Below are 18,198 nucleotides of genomic sequence, written 5' to 3'. Positions count from 1 at the left end.
CAGTTACAAGCATAACTCCCAAAGGTAGAGGCATGATGGGACTTGTAGTTTTGCAACAGCTGGAGGGCTGCTAGTTTGACACCCCTGCTGTAGAGGGATATGCTTTGTTCATATCTCATGTCTGAGGTTTACAACCACTTTAAATCTGAAATCCAGACTAAGTAAAAATTGTCTAAATGCAAGAGGCATGAGTGTTCTTCCTTTAATCTTGATGTGCTGTGTGTATCTCTTCTAGATCTGCAAAGTAATCCAGTGCCTCAACTTTGCTGGTCTCCACTGCTCTCTCCTTCTGCAGGGTGACTGGTCTGGTCTTTGACCGCCTGTAGTTGTTTACAGGAAACCTATAGTGGTTGGGCCCCCCACAGCTCTGCTCTTTGCACAGACTGTGTGCAGCACAGTGATGATGTCACCACTACTTTTACAAAGTTATAACCAGGTGTACATAGGCATTTGGTGCACAAAAAGTGGGTTTTTGTCTTTCGTGGCTATTGAGATATATATATATATATCCACACACACGTTTTTTGTGCCTTGAGTTTAGCTTTAAGTGCTCTAGAGTGCTCTAATACAACACCACCTTCTACTAGCAATTGCACCATTAGACACACGAGGTTGGTAATAGCTCCTGAATAGAAGTTAGTGTTTGCTTATTAGGTTTAGGAGTTCTAAAGACCCACTAAAAAATATTACAATTCTGGTGCCAATTGTGGATGAGTGCAATTACTCTTCAGTGAATTCTGAAGGATGATTTCAGGCTAAAATTAATTGGTAAATATTGTTGTTTTGTTTGTTTTTTTACATCAGCAGACATCCATTTGAAATATTACCTTCTAGTTCAGTTTCAAACAAGATCAATTAACCACTTGCCTACCGTGCACTTATACCCCCTTCCTTACAAGGCCAATTTTCAGCTTTCAGCGCTGTTGCACTTTGAATGACAATTGCGCAGTCATACAACATTGTACCCATATGAAATTTTTATCAATTTTTTTCTCACAAATAGAGCTTTCTTTCGGTGTTATTTACTTTCTGCTGGGTGTTTTACTTTTTGCGCTATAAACAAAAAAACAAGAGCAAAAAATTTGAAAGAAAAAAAAAAGTTTCTTTGTTTCTATTATAAAATTTTGCAAACAGGTAATTTTTCTCCTTCACTGATGTGTGTTGATGAGGCTGCACTGATAGGGAGCACTGATGGGCACTTATAGGCGGCACTGATAGGCAGCATTAATGAGGTGGCACTGATAGGCGGCACTGATGATGGGTACTGATAGTCAGCACTGACAGGTGGCACTGCTGAGCACTGACTGGCGGTACTGCTGGGCAAAGGTGGGTGGCACTGCGGGGCGGCACTGCTGGGCACAGGTGGGCGGAGCTGGTGGGTGCCCTGATGATCGATGCTGATCCCTGCTCTGACAACTGCCGGTTCTCGGCAGTACTTTCCTCATGCTCTGACAGCGTGAGGAAAGTGCAGCCGAAAACTGGCAATTGCATTTCCCTGTGATCAGTGTGTCATTGGACATGGCTGATAACGTGGTAAAAGGCTGCTGTGATTGGCCTTTTACCACATCACATGATCAGCTGTGTCCGTAGGACAAAGCGATCACGGAGATCTCCGGGGGCACGCAGGAGAGCGCGTTCTGGGAGGACGTCATATGACACCCTACCAGAGCTGGCCGGCCGCAGTGTAGCCGTCATTCGGCTATCTGCGGTCGGCAACTAGTTAAACCACACACAGTTAAACGGAGAGGATTGACCACATTTGACCAATCAGAAGCAGGATAACAAGATAAGCCATATATTTTGTGTAAGCAAGTTTTTTTTCTCAACAATGACATGAGGTTGGGGATGGGATAGTTGGCTGCACAAGCAGAGCAAAAATAAGGGTCCCTAGAAGATGACTCTTGAGGAGCACACACCCTGAGATTGTGTATTTTTTTTTCACCAATAACTCCCATTTTCACAAAGTTCACTTTGACATCACAATTTCTCATTATTTTACCAGAAAAAAAAAATCAGCTTTTAAAAGTGCATGACATAACAAAAAGCAATTTTTTACCCAACCTTTACAAATAGGCCCCTAACTGTTTATAGATCTGTTGGAAGCTCTTATGAAATTCAAATGGGGTTATGTTATGAGAGCAAAAGATAACAATAGTGCTTACTGGAGTTTGTTATGCTGGTAGCCGAATGCACTATTACTGGCAGAAATTGAAGCACAAACTGTAGTCAGTCCTTGGGCTTTGCAATAAACCAGATATGTAATATTGCACAAAAGACCTTTACCTGTTGTAGGCTCCCACACTGGGACTATGATCACGATCTCTCTCTCTTTCTCGATCCCTTTCCCGTGGACGCTCTCGTTCTCGTTCCCTATCGCGATCCCTTTCACGTTCGCGATCTCTGTCACGGTCTCTATCTTTATCTCTTCGAGGATAGTAGTCCCAAGGTTTGGATGTCTCTACCATACTCGACCATGGTCCGCCAGAACCAGGCATGTGTGGGAAAGACACTATATGAATATAAAAAAAGAAAGAACATTGAACTGGACTATATGATGCAAAATCACAGATTTTATATTTGCCGTTACATAAATGGACCTGGTTAAACACTAAAAATGTTAATTGTAGCAACCCAGGTTGACACCAGACCAGTACAAGAGATTTTAATTGGTTGCTATAAATATTCACTTTGCACTTAACTTGCTACACTGTTTTACTGATTAGGGCGTTGAATATAAGTCCTATCTAGTGATGTACTATTGAGAGACCTTACAGTATATACAAAGCACCTAATCAACATGATACGCACAATCCTCTGTATAACAATAATCATAAGCTTGGGTGCTTAATTTCTGCTCTGATTCATTGTGCTAATATTAATCAGAGGACCAATGCCAAGTGGAGACTGGGAACAAGTCCAGAAGTGCCATTAAATGTAAAACAACTAAACTGTGAGATATTTTATTATACAGAAGGATTTGTGTCATGAAAGAATGTTACTACTTCTTATACTTTAATTGCTTTGCACAATGGCCAAACTGTCCACGGTTAGCTTCACTGTTTTGTTCATCTATCTCTGGATTGGTACATCATCTAGCACTAAAAGATAAATTGCTAAAAAAAAAAAAAAAAATTAGTACGGTGGATAAATGCCAATGAACAGTTTAAAAAATGGTGTCGAGAAGTGAGTATAAAAGTGTCCATTATATTCCAGTACAGATTGGGGGGGAAGAAAAGAAAATCACACACCAGATTGGCTACTCTGGGCATACCCTTCTGACAGCTGTAGTCTGTGTACTAGTAGTATTCGCTGGAACAACAAAAATGGCAACACATTGCAGTTGTAGACCAAAGCTATCGCTTAGACCAGGGTTCTGTGGTTCCTCCAGAGGTTGCCAACTCCCAGTAATCGCTGATATCAAATAAAATGCAGCGCTTTACATTCATACAGTATATAGGAAAAACTACATAAGTGAATACTGTAAATGCTAAAAGCCCAAGTAGAGTCCAAAAAATCATTAACACCCCAAACGTGACCAAAGAGACTGACTTTAGCACTATCCATCCACATCATTCACCAGTAATGAGCACACAGAGCCTCTTACCAAGGAATATTGACCCTATGCGCCTTTACCACATTACATCAAAGTGGAACTAAATTTCACTTTACTTAACTCCAACACTACAACATAAGTAAGCTCCCTCATTGCAGCAGTCTTGACATCTTCTTATGGGTTTTAAATCTTTAGACATTTTGATTGACCAGCCCAGGGTGGTCATTCAGGAACCAAAGAAGATTGTACAGTGCACAAGGCTGTGTAAGCGTACCATCTTTAAAAGGACTTGCTTGCGTGCAGTGCATATGGAAGCCGGATACTTGTGGATTGCTGGTGCGAAGTGAGTTCCAATTTTCTAAGGAAAGGTCTAGCTGAACGTGTGCGAACGGATCAGATTGGGTGGAGGCAATGGAACCTTGGAGGTTTATTTTAAAGTGCTATTTGACCACTTCTTATGACGATGGTCAATATTCTTTGGTAAGAGGCTCTGCGTGCTCACTAATGATGGACGTTGTTGTGTGTCGACAGCACTACAGTCTGTCTCTTTGGGCGTATTTAAGGTGCTCATGATTTTTTTTGGACTGTTTACTTGGACTTTTAGAATTCACAGCATTTATTAACTTAGGTTGTTTTTCCTATATATGCATGTAAAGCGTAGCACTATATTTTTTATTTGCTGTTGGAATTTGTTGCAAAAAATTGTGTAAGCTTTTTTTTTTTTCTCTTATAAGAATCAAGGTGCGGGTGTGTTTTGAACTTTTCTGGATATTAATCGCTGATATTAATCATCTTTTAAGCGGTTTGTATGGGGGCACTTTTCCCAGAAGTCAACAATGTGAGAGTGTTCTCTTCCCATTAGCCCCCAATGTATGGGACCACTGAACTGACTACCAATGTAAGTGGGCACTTTTCCATTGACCACTAATGTAAGGGGCACTACAATTTTCACTGTTGGTGTTTTTATGGCCATTATTATTTTTCCCATTTCATGATTGTTACTGAAACTATTTTTTCTTATACAGTAGGTGTTCTGGGTGTAAAATATGCTAGCTACGCTACAATCTTTATTCTTTTAAATATCATTACATTTACAACCAACTGCCCATGAACTAGAGATGTACTAATTTAACAGGGCTTCTGTATTAAAACAGTTGAGAAAGGTTGGCTTAGAGACATAAAGTTGACTATAGACCATTTGGATTTTTTTTGATTCTTGATTTTGACTGAGCCAGGTGAACAATTATCAGCCAAACAGTGATTGCATCTTATCAGATGCAGTCACTGTTCAGCATTGCCACTGTATTCAGGCAGCTATGGTTGTGGCAGCTGCCTAAATACAAGTGGAGCATCCTCCTATTATTAATAAGGTCACACATTTGAAATATCAGTCTTTTCGATACAATCCCTAAGTTCCTGAATGTCTGGAATCCCTGGGTAGAGTGTTTCCTCCCGCAAAATTTTGATGAATCCCTCCTTCTACCCTGATTCATAAGCAACAAATCTTCCGCTTTTTCCAGATACCATCCCTAGCCAGGCAAACAACCTAACTTCACTCTTCCCCACAAATCATGGAGCCACCTTCCTCACCACCCTTCTCCCTCCCTCCCTCCCTTTTCCTTGGTCGTTCCCTGTCTCCCCCTAATTCCCCACGTAGCTCTGGAGAGTCCTTATCCCCTTTTTTTTTTCTCTTCTTACTAATATATTTAACAATATAAGTTATGCTACATTGTTACCTTGACTCTCTCTCCCTCTTTATTTGAAGACAGTAATACTGTCCATTCATTTTCCCGATACTCTGTTGTCAATATGCTGTCTATTGCCTACAATTATTGTCTTTACCCTTATGTTTTGATACCAATAAAAAGTTTGAACAAGAAATATCAGTCTTTAACCACTTGAGCTCCTGAGGATTTACCCCCCTTAATGACCAGGCCTCTTTTTACTACTCGGCGCTGCAGTAATTCAACTAATAATTGCGCGGTCATGCAATGCTGCACCTAAACGAAATTTACGTCCTTTTTTTCACACAAATAGAGATTTCTTTCGGTGGTATTTGATCACCTGTGCGCTTTTTATTTTTCACGCTATAAACAAAAAAAGACCAAATATTTTGAAGAAAAACGATATTTTTTACTTTCAGCTATAAAAAATATATAGTAAACTCAAAGTTAGTTATAAATTTAGGCCAAAATGTATTCTGCTACATGTTTTTGGTAAAAAAAAATCCCAAAAAGTGTATATTGATTGCTTTGTGTGAAAGTTATAGCGTCTACAAACTATGGTATAGATACTGCAATTTACGACATTTTTTTGCTATACAGCGCTGCGCTAGTTTAATGGACAATTGCACGGTCATGCAATACGGTACATAAATTAAATTTATGTCCTTTTTTTAACACAAATAGAGCATTCATTTGGTGGTATTTGATCACCTGTGCACGTTTTATTTTTGGCGCTATAACCAGAAAAATTTTGAAGAAAAAGGTTTTTTTTTGAAAAAAACTATATTTTCTCATTTTGGTCATAAAAAATATCTAAACAAACTAAAATTTCATCATAAATTTAGGCCAAAATGTATTCTGCTACATGTTCTTGGTTAAACAAATCCTAATAAGTGTATATTGATTGCTTTGTGTGAAAGTTATAGCATCTACAAACTATGGTATAGATCAGGGGTCTGCAACCTTTAAGACATAAAGAGCCACTTGGACCCGTTTCCGAGAGGGAAAAAAAGACTGGGAGCCGCAAAACCATTGCAACATTTAAAACAAATCTGACACTGCATGTATTGCAAAAAGCGCTCTGGTCATGAAGGGGGTTTAAGGGCCCAGTAAGCAAAGGGTTAATCAGGGCCACAGTGTATCGTCATAATCACAATCATAGCCTGGTGGGCAACCTTTTTTTTCAACTGAGCCAAATCTCGCCAAAACCACGATTGAAATTTATTTTGAGAGCCACATTTTTAAAACTGAAAATACATCCCCCATATAGTAATTCATCCCCCATAGTAATTCATCCCCCCTATAGTAATTCATCCCCCATATAGTAATTAATCCCCCATATAGTAATTCATCCCCCATATTAAGTCCCCCCTGTGTCAATTCACTTACCTTTGCTCCGCGCGTTCCTCTCGCCGTGTTCCCGCGCCGTTCCGGTGTAGCATGAAAATCTGTCTCCTATGAGGATCTGTCCCCCTCGACGTATCTGCGCATGTGCCAGTTTCAGGCATTAGCAGCCGATCGGCGATCTCCGGCACATGCGCAGATACGTCGAGGGGGACAGATCCTCATAGGAGACAGATTTTCATGCTACACCGGTCTTCAGGGCGGACTGTGAGAGGAGCCTAACGGGAGCCTAGCTCCGCGGGCCGGATTAAAAGGTCCGCCAGGCCGTAGTTTGCCCATTGCTGCCCTATTGCCTGTCACCTGGTGGGCAGTGTGCTCCGGAGCCGCAGCCAAGGTGAAAAAGAGCCCCATGCGGCTCTGGAGCTGCGGGTTGCCGACACCCGGTATAGATAATGGAATTTACATAGGTTTTACTTTGACTGCCCATCACATTTCTTGAGGTGCTAAAATACCAGAATAGTACAAACACCCTCAAATGACCCCTTTTCGGAAATTAGACACCCTAAGCTATCTGCTGAGAGGCATATTGAGTCCATGGAAGATTAATTTTTTTCCATAAGTTTCTGGAAAATGACAAAAACTTTTTTTTTTTTTTTACACGAAGTTGTCATTTAAATAATTTATTTCTCGCACAAGCCATGGGTATATGTGGAATTACACCCCAAAATACATTCTGCTACTTCTACTGAGTATGGGGATACCACGTGTGTGAGATGTTTTGGGAGCCTAGCCACATACAGGAGCCTGAAATCCAATGACCACTTTGAAAGCCTGAAGGTGCGTAACTTCCTCATTACACTTCCTCACTACCTATCACAGTTTTGAAGGCCCTGACATGCCAGGATAGCCCCAAACCCCCCCCCAAATGACCCCTTTCTGGAAAGTAGACACCCCAAGGAATTTAAAAAGAGGCATGGTGAGTATTTTGCAGATCTCATTTTTTCTCACAAGGTTTTGAAATATAAAAAAAATAGAAAAAAATATGTTTTTGTTTTTTGTCTTCATTTTCCAAAAACTTGTGGCAACAAATGAGATCGGCAAAATACTCACCATGCTTCTTATCAAATTCCTTGGGGTGTCTACTTTCCAAAAAGGGGTAATTTAGGGGGGTTAGGTGCTACCCTGGCATTTCAGGGCCTCCGAAACTGTGATAGGTAGTCTGGAATTGTAATGAGGAAATAAAGCCCTTTAAAAGCCTGAAGGTGCTTATTGGATTTTGGGGTCCTGTACTTGGCTAGACTGCCAAAAAGTCTCTCACATGTGGTACCCCCATACTCGGGAGAAGTGGCAAAATATATTTTGGGGAGTAATTCCACATATACCCATGGCATGTGTGAGCAGTAAATCATTTAAGTGACAATTGTGTGTAAAAAAAAAAAAAAAAAATATTTATTTGTCATTTTCCAAAAACTTGTGGTAAAAAAATTAATTCTTCTATTGATTCAACATTCCTCTCAGCAAATAGTTTGGGGTGACTACTTTCCAAAAAGGGGTGGTTTTGGGTGGTGGGGGCGTTTTATGCCCAGCATTAAAAGTTTATGCCACACATCATTCACTCTTCTAACCACCTGAAGACCAAGCCTTTTTGTTCACATGAAAAAAATCAGTATTTTTTGCTAGTAAATTAATTTAAACCCCCAAACATTATATATTTATTTAAAGCAGGCACCCTAGTGAATAAAATGGTGGGTACTATAATTTTTTATGGCACATAGTACTCGCGCAGCGATTTTTCAAAAGCAATTTTTAAAAAAAAAATACACTTTTTTTACTTTTAATGCACAAAAACACAATATATTGGCCAATTGTTTGGTAAAATATAAAAGATAACGGTATGCTGAGTAAATAGATACCAAACATGACATGCTTTAAAACTGCGCATGCCCCGTGCAATGGCGACAAACTGCAAACATTTTTAATATCCATAGGCAGCGCTTTAAAAGCCTTTAAAAGCTACCATTTTGGATTTACAGAGGAGGTCTAGTGTTAGAATTACTGCCCTTGATCTGACGTTCACGGCAATACCTCACATGCATGGTGCAACCGCTGTTTACATAACGGCACAGGTTCAAGGCTTGTGCACAGAGGTGTGCGCGCATGGGAGGGTCAATTAATTTTTTTTTTTTTTTTTAATTATTTTGATTTTTTTTTTTTAGTTATTTTGATTTTTTTTAAATTATTTTTACATTGTACCTTTCATTTTTTTTTATCACTTTTAATGCTATAACAGGGAATGCAAATAACCCCTATAACTTCAAGGGAATTGTCATAAATTTTTTTTTTGAGAAACCTGGGGTCTATCAGACTCTGGATATCTTCTCTGCCCTTACATTATCTAATCAAACCAAAATCGGTGTGATCAAATGCTTTCCTAAATTACAAATGGCGCTGTTTATATCCTGCGAAACTGAAGTGATGAAATGCTTGTAGCTTCCGAATTCTTAGACTATAGAGATGATTGTCACCATTCTGGTCTCCAATCAGCTCTATGATCAGCTGGCAGAAACACCAGCTGCATTCTCAGGTTCCCCTGATGGCACGGGACTGCCTGAGAAGGTCGTGGGAAGGCAGCAGGGGAGGGGGGACATCATCTCCCACTGCTTGTAAAAGCAATCTTGCAGCTAATTAGCCACTAGGATTGCACTTACATGGAAGCCGATCGCCGGCTGAAAAAAACAATACCAGGATGATGCCTGCAGCTGTAGGCATCATCCTGGTATAACCATTCAAATCCAGTGATGTACCAGTACATCGCTGGTCCTTGTTGGTTATTATATATGCTATGTTCTGACTGAATGAAAAAATGAGAAGAAATCTCTGGCAGAAAAAGTGTGTGGTATGCCCACCATTAGAATATACCACCTGCATCCACCCACTTCTCATGGTGGGCACACATTAGGTCACACTTTGCCACAAGTGCCAGTTCCAAGATTGAATAAATGTCTAAATAGTGGCACGCTTGAATAAAAATTGTCCACGTATAAGTGGTACCCCATATGGAGAAATGATGACACCAAGGCCCAAACTATCTTGCCACCGCTCCCCATGTAGTCTGGGCATCCAGGGGGCTCCACATGACTATCTTTTCCCTTGTAAATCCGAAACTTATAAGTATAGCCTGTTGTCCTCTCACAGGTCTTCTACATCTTGACCCCATATCTGGCACGCTTGCAGGGGAGAAATTGTTTGAATGCAAGGCGGCCAGAAAAATGAATGAGGGACTCCTCAATGCAGATGTTTTGCTGGGGAGCATAGACATCTGCAAATTTTAGGTTAAGGTGATTTGCAAGGGGCTGAATTTTGTGCAGCCGTCAAATTCAGAGTTACCCGAGGATGACAGAGTGTATTGTCGCTGAAATGCATAAAACACATTATACTCTCATATCTATGCCTGGCCGTGGCAGCAGAGAACACGGGCATATGATGAATGGTGTCTATGGACCAATACAACCGCAATTCATTTCTTTTAGTAATGTCCATGTTGAGGGTTAGGCCCAAAAAAAATGTAAATTTGAAAACCGTAATGAGTTTCCATGCGAATGGTCTGGCAAGGTTTGAATTTGGGTTGGCGGCAATAAATTGTTGTGCATATAAACTGCTTTGATCCACAATCAACGCATACAGATATTCTGTGAAAAACAGCTTAAAAAATCAAGGAGGTATGTGAAAGACCAAGATGTACTAGACCGCTGGTACTCGCCAGTTCACCAAAAGGTAGTGTGGCACTAGTACTGGCACTCTGCTGCATATGAGAGTCATCAAAATTTACCAGCAAGTGCTAACAGAGATCAGGCCTGATTCTGCGAACACTGCGGTTTTGTGTGCAATGTATCAAGTGACAGTGACCTACTGACACTGCACTTGCTGGGGGAGAAGGGGGGTAAGCGTAGGGGCTAAACGCAGGTGTTGGCAGGTACAGGGGCTGATCTCGCTAATGCTGCATTTTTGGGGATGCTATACTAATGTGAACGCTGGTATAGTGCTGACCTGATGAAAGATATTGACCCGTTCAGACACTATACTAGCAATGGAGGTTTATTGTACATGAGCGTGCTCCTGTCAATCAAGGGGTTAAATGTGATGACTGGTGTACTGACGGGCAATCTGACGCTATCTGGGAGGGGTGTGACAACCACGGGAGCGCGAATCACGTATATACATATATATATATATATATATATATATATATATATATGTGTGTGATTTTGCATACCCATGCCGCCCTGTAGCAGTATTTCTGCAGTAGGGTGGTCAGGAAGCGGTTACAGAAGTGGTTTGTGTTACGGCGATGCGTTACTTTAACTGACAATTGCGCGGTCATGCAACACTGCACCCAAATTAAATTTACATCCTTTTTATCCCACAAATTGAGCTTTCTTTCGGTGGTATTTGATCGCCTGTGCGCTTTTAATTTTTTGCGCTATAAAAAAAAAAAGGCTGACAATTTTGAGGAAAAAAAACAATATTTTGGACTTTTTGCTATAAAACATGTCCAGTAAAAAAAATTAAAAAAATCACATTTTGTCACAAATTTCATCCAAAATGCATTCTGCAACATGTCTTTGCTAAAAAAAAATCCCAATACGTGTAAATTAATTGGTTTACATGAAAATTATAGCGTTTACAAATGGCGGGAAAGATACTGGGATTTTTAATTTTTTTTTATACTAATAATGGCGGCGATCAGCGACCTATGGCAGGACTGCGGCGGACATTTTGACACTGGGTGGGAACTGACTTGGGGTCACTGACATCCCCAGTGACACCAATACAGTGATCAGTGAAAAAAAAACCCCACTGACACTGTACTAATGGCACTGGGGAGGAAGGGGTTAACATTTTTTTTCACTGAAAGGGTTAACTGTGTGAGGGGAGTGTTTTAATAGGGAGCGGGGGGGGGGGGTGTGCGGGGCGGGGGCAGGCTGATCAGGAGAGATAAACTCTTCTCTCCCTCTTCAGCTTGTCAGGAGCTGACAGGCAACTGACAGAGAGCAGGGCTGTGTGTAAACAATGCAGCTGTGCTCTCTGTCAGCGATTTCCGCTAATCGCGGGGAAACGGCCGGTAATGACAGGCCGTGACCCGGCGGCTGAGACCCGCTGCAACCGTTTTAATGCAGTGGCTGGGGCTCAAGCAGTTAATAGGTCAAGCAAAGTAAAAAGAAATCATTAAAAAACATCAACAAAACGTAGTAGTAAAAATAGATGCATCACAAGCAGAAACACACTTCTTGTTGACAGACAGCCACCCTTACACTTTAAACAAGACAAAGAAAAGAACAGGAAAACCATCCCTCCTCTTCTCCACTATAAGCTCATACATACAGTATCTCACAGAAGTGAGTACAGCCCTCACATTTGTGTAAATATTTTATTCTATCTTTTCATGTGACAACACTGAAGAAATGAGACTTTGGTACAATGTAATGTAGTGACTGTACAGCTTGTATAACAGTGTAAATTTGCTGTCCCCTCAAAATAACTCAACACACAGCCATTAATGTCTAAACCGCTGGCAACAAAAGTGAGTACACCCCTAAGTGAAAATGTCCAAAATGGGCCCCATTTTCCCTCCCCGATGTCATGTGACTCATTAGTGTTACAAGGTTTCAGGTGTGAATGGGGAGCAGGTGTGTTAAATTTGGTGTTATCGCTCTCACTCTCTCAAACTGGTCACTGGAGGTTCAACATTTACATTGCTACATTACATTGTAGCAAAGTGTCATTTCTTCAGTGTTGTCACATGAAAAAATAGAATAAAATAATTACACAAATGTGAGGGGTGTACTCACTTCTGTGAGATACTGTATATGTAAATATTTTTTCTTCTTTCTTTTCTATTAGAGCAGGTTATACACAAAACCCCTAAACAATACACACACTATCTAGTGTATGAAATTATGAAAAATATACAATCTTGAAATATTCCCAAGCATGGATGTAAAAATATATCTAATCAACCTGACTTATAAGGGTTAAAGTGGAGTTTAATATCCTATAGTGTACATCTGCCAATAGACAAATTCTCCACACAGGAAAAAGAGCCAGAAATATAATGAAGCAGCTGGATTTGCAGGCCCAATAATTTCCTTGACTTGCCATGATGTCAACAAGATGTGCAGTGTCTTATGGGGATTTACATTTAATATGCAATCTAATAGATTTGTTTCAATCTAGGAGTCGGCTTTCATCCTAATGGTTTCAAGTTTGCAGTTTTTACTTCAGAAACCCAGGTAATTATTTTACTTGCAAGGCACAATAATTTGCCGTGCTATATTGGGATTACTTAGTTCTGCCTCTGTGGTACGCTACTGGGAAGCCACAGTAAAAGATTTTAGAATGTCATTCCAACACAGAGATTTTAAACCCGATTAGAGGCAAATAAAAACCCATCAGTGTACTAATACAGCAACCAAAAAGTAAAAAACCAAAACCAAACCAAACGAGGAGTATTAAATATTGAAGGGACAATTACCATTAAGGAAATAAGGCTGGGGGTGGGAGAGTATATAGTCTAAACCAGTGGTCTCCAAATTGCAACCCTTTGCTTGCCTATATCTGCCCCTTGTGGCACTGTTCCTTCTGCTGATACAAGACACCATTCCTTTAACACCAATGACGGGGCACTATTACACACACTGAAAACAATTGGGGCACCCTTTCGTCCACAGATACCAATGATGGGACACTATTCCTTCAACGGACAACAATATTTCTCTTTCCAACACCAATGATTGAGCACTTTCCCTCCTACTGACCACAGGTGCAGCAAAGGCACTGGTAGGACCTCTCGATCTACAAAACGGAAGGAAGTACGGATCTGTAAATGTGTACAAGCTTGCCTGGAGGGTATTTTTGCTTTTCAATGAAACTAGAGTTTAACTTTAAATTGCAACTCAAGGAATTACAACAAAAAAAAAAACCTAGCCTTACAGTGGGGCTCCTTCTCAAATGCTCATTAACTCTAGAGGATAAGGAACCAAATGTAATTCTTATTTTCCTTGCTCCTGGAGACTCTGGCTCTTGCCAATGCTACAGGTTATAAGCTGTCCCTAGGCGTCCCCACATATAATGAAGGGCTTTTAATCCGTCCTTGTTGACATCACTCTGCAACTACTAGCTGGAGTCTCTTATCAAAGACGTTTTGGGGGATGGTCACACAAGATGGAGGGAGCCTACCAGAGTGAGAAATAGGGAAAGTATCTTATTCCTCATTCCCCAGACTTAACAAGCATTTGACCCTTGGAGGAGGGTCTACTGCAAGGGTAGATTTTTTTTTTTTCTGTAATTCCCAGGAATTTAAGTAAATTAAGTCATACAGTATGGCTATAAAAGCACCATTATTTTATTTTGTTGGGAAGCAGTTGTGCAATTTATGTTGTAAACAAGTGATAGGAAATACACCATATACAAGCCATGTACTGGAAGCTGCTAATGCTCAGAGTTTAATTTGTACTTATCTTCCCTTCAGCAAGGACAATGCAGACAGCATCAGTGTTCTTAGCCTGATCTACTCCCTTAAAACCAATGACACCCAGAGCACTCAAGAGAGAGGCCAGATAAAGCGCTTTCCGAGCTCTTGGAAAAAACAATGCAGAGGCAGCTGGTGGCAATCTAAAAACATTGCTCAACAAGTTGGACGTTTTTCTGCACATTTCGTGCTTACTATTCAAAGCTGTTCTGAATATTCGAAGTAGAGGAATTTATCATTTTTAGCTTATTATGTCTAGAAATTTTTAGAAAATTATACGCATTTATATACGGACCAGTCATTTTCTTTTTTGGTACAAAGTGACTCAGCCGTTCCTCTACGCCAGATCATATAAAAATTACACTTACTAAAGTAAGAGAATACTATTTTCCCGTGAAAAAGAAAGCAACTATTTCCTGAGCTGAGCATATGGTCACTATTAGCTTATGCAAAGTTGTAATGACATTTTAAGAATAATCATGTATAATTACATTATTAATCTGACAGAATGTATATTCAGCTGCACAATAAAACACGTAAAATATACAATGGAAAATATACAGTGCACATTTAAAAAATCCATGCATATTGAACAAAAAAATTATCAAAACACAGATAAAGGTCACATGTAAAAGGACATGAGAGTTTTAGAAAGTCAAATGCAACAGATTTAAACAGTCACAGACTTGCCAATTTGAGTAAGCTTATACTTTTCAAAGACCCCCCTTATTTATTCAGCACTTAGTTGTTAAACGCCGCAGTCTGAATGTGCCTATACAAATTAGCCTTAAAGCTCAACTTCAAGCAAGCAGCTAAATACACAGATGAAAAACATAACAGGGCCTTTTAACCTTTCAAAGAATATTTATTACGGTCTATCCAGTTCTAAGGTTTACAAAGCTCCACCCCACCATACAGCCCTACCTGGCAGATCAACAACACTGTGTGCTCATTGGCGGCCTCAGCTGTCGATCACTGGGTCCCGCCCGGTGATACCCCGCCAGCACCAGGCGATCGCTGTGTATTTTTTTTTTTTTGTTTGTTTGTACACCTTATGATTATAGGGCGGATTTTGCAGCTGGTAAAATAGATATTGGTTATTTAGCTAATAAGTTTAAGTTTTTTTTCTGCGGCGCCATTTATATTTACTTATCATAATCGCTGTGTATCACCAGCGGGGGAGAGACATGTATTTAAACAATACAAATATCTCACCTGTCAGCTCCTGCACACTGCTGTCTATGGCTCTGCATATCAGAGCCATACAAAGCACTGTGCTTACACAGTAAAAACACAACACAGCACACAGTTAACCCTTTGATCGCCCCAGATGGTAACCCCCTTCCTGCCCAGTGTCATTAGTACAGTATCGGTGCTTTTTATTAACACTGATCACTGTATTGGTGTCACTGGGGATGTCAGGGACAGTTAGTCCTCCCCCAGTGTCAGAATGCCTGCCGCAGTCCCACTATAAGTCGCCACCATTACTAGTATAAAGAAAAAAAAATCCAGTATCTATATCGCCATTTGTAGACGCTACAACTGCCATGTAAACCAATTACTTTACACGTATTAGGATTTTTTTTTTTTTTTTTTAGCAAAGACATGTAGCAGAATACATTTTGTCCTAAATTTATGATGAAATTTGATTTAAAAAAATTTTTTTACTGGACATGTTTAATAGCAAAAAAATCTAAAATATTGTTTTTTTCTCAAACTTGTCAATCTTTTTTTTTTTTGCTTTAGCACAAAAAATAAAAAACCGCAGAGGAGATCAAATACCACTGAAAGAAAGCTCTATTTGTGGGGAAAAAAGGAAACATTTTATCTGGGTGCAGTGTTGCATGACTGCGCAATTGTCATTTAAAATAACCCAGCCCTGTATTGCAAAAAATGGCCTGGTCAGGCAGGGGGGGTAAGTCCTCTGGAGGACAAGTGGTTAAGCTGTTAAGCTGCATTCGCATGAGCACCTAGCCACTCGGCTAATCCCAAAGGCAACAATCTTCTGATTCCTGCAACTGGAATTGTATTGTATACCTTCTTTATTGCTAATTAGACAAGGAACAACTGAGAAGACCCCCCACAGGGACACCTGTAGGACTTTTGGTCAAGGCCTAGACATTCGCCTGGTAAAACTTATCAAAAGTATAAGCAAAAAAAGACAAGTGGCTGCCTTACAGACCTGGGAAACTGAGGCATGATGTTGAAAAGCCCACAAAGAGCCAATACTTCTGGGAAAGTAAGCCTTTACTGGAAAGAAGAATCCTGGCTTTCATAACTTAAGCCTGAACAATGATTTGACAAATCTACCTAGCAATTGTGAATCAAGAGGCAGCCTGTGCCTTCTGGAAGCTTTCAGGTAGGCTTACACAGCCATATCGACATCCAGGCAGTGGAGAGCAATCTCCTTCGGATGTTTTGGAGGCGGACAAAACGAAGGCAATATTATGTCTTATTTAAATGAAACAAGGCTATCTTAGGCAGGAAGGAGTTTTATAGTCTCAAAATAACCTTGACCTTGTGAAGCACATGAAAAGATTCTTTACAAGTTAAAGCTGCAAGCTCAGACACCTTCCTAACCAAGGTGGTAGTCACATGAAAGGCAACCTTGCATGAGAGAGAGAAATATCCCAAATGCGTTCAAACGGTAGCCTCTGAGGGATCAACACCACCATATTGAGGTTCCACAGAGTAAGAGGGGAGCATAAATGGTGCAGCAATGTGACCCACCCCTTGCACAAAGGCTCTGACCAAGGAGTGTGAAGCACATGGTCTCTGAAAGAGCACTACCAAGGTGGAAACCTGACCTTTTATAATCCTCAGGGCTAAAGGACTTGTCCAGTCCCAACTGAAGGAAGCAAAAATGAAAAAACAAAAACAACATGTCATGGGGTATTTTCTGGGATTAAACATTTCCTTTTCGCATTAAACAAAGTATGCTTTCAACATACAGTGGTAAAAGGGCTTTCTGGCCTTCAGCAAAGTGGGAACAAGTGCTCAGGGCTTGGGCTTCAACAGCCAAGCCGCCAAAGCCAGCTTTTTGCAACAGAATGGAACCTGATAAAGTCCGGGTGGTCCAGTAGGGCCCACTAAGAGTCCTGCCAGATATGAGTCCATGTCCGAAAACCACGCCCTCTATAAGAATCTCTAGAATGCCCTGAGGCACCCACCCCGAAGGCCTGAGGTCGACACAAACCTGTAGTCTGTGGTTGAGTTTAAAGGTCATTAGATCTACACCTGGGGATCACCACTGGAGAGAGAGTTGGTAAACCCCTCTGTGTGGAGGGACTGCTTGGTGGGATACAGCTGCTGGCGTGGTTCCCACACCTTGGACCAAAAGATCTGAAGCTTTTCCTGGTGAAGAAAAAAACCTGTGCCAATCGTGTGAAAACTTCTTGGTTAACTTCTTAAGATTAAGGACCCAGTTGAAGTCCTGCAGGATTCAAACTCGCTGCTGCACATTTGCCCAGAGGCCTTCTCACAATTGCTCCCGAATGAGTAGATCATCTAGATATTCCAGAATGGGATATCCCCCTGGCTCAGATAAGAGCCAAAACCTTGGCCACCACCATGTGAACACTTGTGCTGCTGTTCCTAGCCCAAAGGACAGAGTCACACACACAAAAAATATTGTACCCCCACTGCAAAGCAAACGTAATGCGAGTGAATCAGAAAAGTTAGGGATATGTAAGCAAGCATCCTTGATGTCTACTGAGGCAAGGAAATCCCCTAAATGAAGGGTAACTATCACTGACATCACAAATTTCACACAGAATTTCTGAACCTGTTCAAGCGTTTCATGTCCAAAACTGGCCACACCTCACCATTTAGCTTGGGCACTGTGAATAGGTTGGAATTAGTATCGAAACCTGATACTAGAATCTGCAATCACCCCGAGAACGCAACTGATCCAGTGCAGCAAAAAAGGCTATTTTTTTGTTGGTGCAGTAGGCAAGTAGGCATGTTTGGCAGCATGAACTGTGGAGGAGGCAAGATGCAAAACTGCAGTCTGTAGCCTCTGGACACAACTGCCAAAAGTCTCTTTAGTG

At 40.7% G+C, this 18,198-nt stretch overlaps 1 protein-coding gene across 3 annotated transcripts in view; it reads right to left on the bottom strand.

Moving 5' to 3' along the window:
* FIP1L1 (factor interacting with PAPOLA and CPSF1) overlaps positions 1-18,198 on the bottom strand; it is a 104,672-nt gene that overhangs the window by 17,960 nt on the left and 68,514 nt on the right. For all 3 annotated transcript variants that reach the window (XM_089669247.1, XM_089669249.1, XM_089669248.1), the window contains one exon: positions 2,284-2,509. In XM_089669247.1, coding sequence (XP_089525373.1) covers positions 2,284-2,509 — 226 coding nt within the window. The remainder of the gene's footprint in view (positions 1-2,283; positions 2,510-18,198) is intronic.

This window comes from Staurois parvus, unplaced genomic scaffold (assembly GCF_062004578.1).
Source record: "Staurois parvus isolate SC_StPar_1 unplaced genomic scaffold, SC_StPar_1.0 ptg000071l, whole genome shotgun sequence".
Taxonomy (NCBI): Eukaryota; Metazoa; Chordata; class Amphibia; order Anura; family Ranidae; genus Staurois; species Staurois parvus.
Note: the sequence above shows the minus strand (reverse complement) of the source record. Positions and strands in the feature narration are given on the sequence as shown.